This window comes from Delphinapterus leucas, chromosome 9 (genome assembly GCF_059928025.1).
Source record: "Delphinapterus leucas isolate spDelLeu-1000000601 "Yukka" chromosome 9, BTC_Dleu_Yukka2, whole genome shotgun sequence".
Taxonomy (NCBI): Eukaryota; Metazoa; Chordata; class Mammalia; order Artiodactyla; family Monodontidae; genus Delphinapterus; species Delphinapterus leucas.
This window is the reverse complement of record NC_143137.1, coordinates 11,236,218-11,239,735: the sequence shown is the minus strand read 5'-3', so window position 1 is coordinate 11,239,735 and position 3,518 is coordinate 11,236,218. Positions and strand designations below refer to the sequence as shown.

Genomic DNA, 3,518 nt, shown 5'->3' with positions numbered 1-3,518 from the left:
ATGGTCTCTTGCCTCTTAGGCAGTTCCAGACATTTTCCAGGTCTCCCTCCTGGCTAGCTGTGGCGCACTAGGCTGTGTTCACGCAGCCAACCCCAGTCCTCTCCCTGGGACCTGACCTCCAACGCCCAAGCCTCAGCTCCCAGCCCCCTCCTGCCCTGGCAGGTGAGCATACAATCCTCTCGGGCTGGTGAGTGCTGGTCGGCACCGATCCTCTGTGTGGGAATCTCTCCGCTTTGCCCTCTGAACCCCTGTTGCTGTGCTCTCCTCCGTGGCTCCGAAGCTTCCCCCCGTCCACCCCCCATCTCTGACAGTGAAGGGGCTTCCTAGTGTGTGGAAACTTTTCCTCCTTCACAGCTCCCTCCCACTGGTGCAGGTCCCGTCCCTATTTTGTCTCTGTTTTTCCTTTTTTCTTTTGCCCTACCCAGGTACGTGGGGTGTTGCTTGACTTTTGGGAAATCTGAGGTCTTCTGCCAGCGTTCAGTAGGTGTTCTGTAGGAGTTGTTCCACACGTAGATGTATTTTTGATGTATTTGTGGGGAGGAAGGTGATCTCCACGTCTTACTCCTCCGCCATCTTGGAGCTATCTCTCTCATTGCTTTTAGACCACTATTCGGATCCCCTGTTATGACCTATGGGGTCTTGCTCGTGCTGGCCCTGCCCACCTTTCCCACCTATTCCTGTGCTCCCTCCCCCATCCATCACAGCACAGCACTGGCCTCATCTCAGTGCAGCTGTCTCCCACCTCACTCTTCAATGGGCTGGGGCCCTGGCATCCTTCTCTCTCTTAATGTTACCTCCCCAGAGGTCAGAGAGACCTTCCCCAATCACATGAGTATCATGTTCAGTTTTTTAACCTTTGTAGAAAATGTCTCATATTTTATTATGTATTTCTTATTGTTTGCTTATTTTATAAAAAATCTCCGAGAGACTCTCACCTCCACCCCCAAGGACTTAAATCTCCCCAAGAGGAAGCTCAGGTATGCTCACCATTCTGCTTGGCCCATAGCAGTTACTCTCCTCACTATTAGTCCATCCCTACTTTTTAATGCCCTAATATGGGGTAGGAGCCCGTTCACACTTACTGTCATTTAGAGTTTATATAAAATTTTATTTACATTATTTCATTTGGGTTTTGATTCACATTGACATAAGCTAGATAAATATTAACATTCACATTTGCAGAAGAGGAAATTGGGTTTCAGAGAGAATAAGATTTCAAGGTTCATATCGCAATCTATGGGCAAACCTGGTACTTGACTGAGGTCCAGGTTTTTAATACTGAAAAGCCTAACTCTCCTCATCGCACCTTCTCATGTACCTCACAGAATATGACAGGTTTCACTCTGTCTCCATGGATTGTAGAGGGAAAAAAGTATTGGTATGTGAAGGATAAATGAATTGTAAAGGTAGAATTTCCAGAGCTCTGGGTGGATGAAAGGCCAAGAAAGCCAGGTGTATCCTTTAGAATTGGCAATGGTAACATGGAACATGGTGGTTTGATACTGTTTAATTTGGGTGTGGTTGTGAAGGGCAGTGTAGAATATTAGATAGAGCATGTTGTTTAGACTTGGACTTGAATGTGATTCCTGCCCTGCTGCCAGTGGGAATGTGGTTAAGTAACTTAATACCTTTCCAAAGCTCAGTTTCTTCATTACTAAGATGGGTGTAATAACATGTATAAAGAGGCTGTGTGAGAATCAAATTATATTATGTGCATAATGTACCCAGTGTATGATCTAGCCTATAATATACTATTAAAACATGATATCTGTTACTGTTACTACTAGTCAGAGAAGGCAAAAGATGGAAGTCTGACCAAGTGATTTTTTCCCCCAGGAGAGTTAAACCCTGTGTCTCCAACATGGAAGTGGAGAACCAGACGCGGGTCACCAGGTTCATTCTGGTGGGGTTTCCTGGGAACTGGGGTGTGCGTGCAACAGTGTTCCTCATGTTGCTCGTGGCCTGTATTCTGACAGTGTCTGAAAATGTGATCATCATCCTGTTGGTGCAGCAGAACCTGTCACTGCACAAGCCTATGTACTTCTTCCTGGCCAACCTGTCCTTCCTGGAGACCTGGTACCTCTCTGTGACTGTACCCAAGTTGCTGTTTAGTTTTTGGTCTGTGAGCAACAGCATCTCCTTCACTCACTGTATGATACAACTTTACTTCTTCATTGCACTCATGTGCACAGAATGTGTGCTCCTGGCTGCTGTGGCCTGTGACCGTTATGTGGCCATCTGCCGCCCACTGCACTACCCCACCATTATGAGCCATGGGCTCTGCTTCCTCCTGCCTCTTGGTTCCTGTACCAATGGCTTTGGCATCTCCTTGGCTAAGATCTACTTCATCTCTTGCCTCAGCTTCTGTGGCCCCAATGTCATCGGTGATTTCTTCTGTGATATCTCTCCAGTACTTAACCTCTCCTGCACAGACATGTCCACAGCTGAATTGGTGGACTTTGTCCTGGCTGTGGTCATCTTCCTCCCCCCCCCCCACTGTCCTGTCCTATGGATGCATTCTGGCCACCATCCTACACATGCCCACAGGAAAGCAGAAGGCGTTTCCTACTCGTGCCTCCCACCTCGTGGTGGTCACCATCTTCTATTCAGCTACTATTTTCATGTATGTCTGGCCCCGAGCCATTCATGCTTTCAACATGAACAAAGTTATTTCCATCTTCTATGCCATTGTTACCCCTGCTCTTAACCCTTTCATTTATTGTCTAAGGAACCGAGAGGTCAGAGAGGCTCTGAAGAAACTGGCTTACTGCCAGGCCATCCGATCTGGCTAGTCTGTTACAATTGATTAGAAAGAAGTAATTTGATTTGGTGCGTGCTCTTCCGTCCTCCATCCTTTCTCCTTTAATGCCTCACCTGGATATTACTCACGTTAATGTGACCTCACCACATCCACATTAACCACGGGCTCTTGGCTATGTCCTGAGGTCTGCATCAATCTGTGTTCTAAGGGCATACCCCTTGAACAGAGAATTCCCTTTGGCTCTGATCCAAAATGGGGTTTCTAAGACTGTGAGTAAATTCCTGAGTTAAGTGGGAGAGAGAGATGGCAGCATATGAATTAGCTGTTTTATCTAGCAAGCATTAAACACTCGGGGGAAACAGATTTGGTGACAGCTTCCTGACTTCTCAGTTTCCTGACTGAGACAGAGGTAGCAGCTGCTTCAACAGTCCATTCTGGGTGTTATGCCAGGAGTCAGTCTTGGTGGCAGAGACTAGAGACTGTTCCTCTACGCCTTTCAGCACTTTCTGTAACCACCAATTTCCCTGCATTAAGTACCTTTCTGCTTCAAACAGCTGGAGTGCTTTCTGTTATCCGTAAGTGAACTAGATCTTTTTCAATGATATTTTGTCTTCTTATATAACTTATTCAGTTGTTTTGTGTTGAATTTCATATTTCCCTCCTAGATGTCACAGTATGTTTATTTGTATCCTCTAGTGGATGAGCACATAATAGCTGATAAATAAATATCATCTCATATATTATTTGCTAACGGAAG

General features: G+C 46.1%; 1 protein-coding gene across 1 annotated transcript; it reads left to right on the top strand.

Annotated features, from left to right (window-relative positions):
- The first annotated feature begins 1,024 nt into the window (after window positions 1–1,024).
- OR6B1 (olfactory receptor family 6 subfamily B member 1) lies at window positions 1,025–2,964 on the top strand. Its single transcript, XM_022589296.2, is given in 2 exon segments — window positions 1,025–2,490; window positions 2,492–2,964. Coding segments are annotated over 2 exon segments (930 nt in total). The 5' UTR covers window positions 1,025–1,861; the 3' UTR covers window positions 2,793–2,964.
- Window positions 2,965–3,518: the final 554 nt, after the last annotated feature.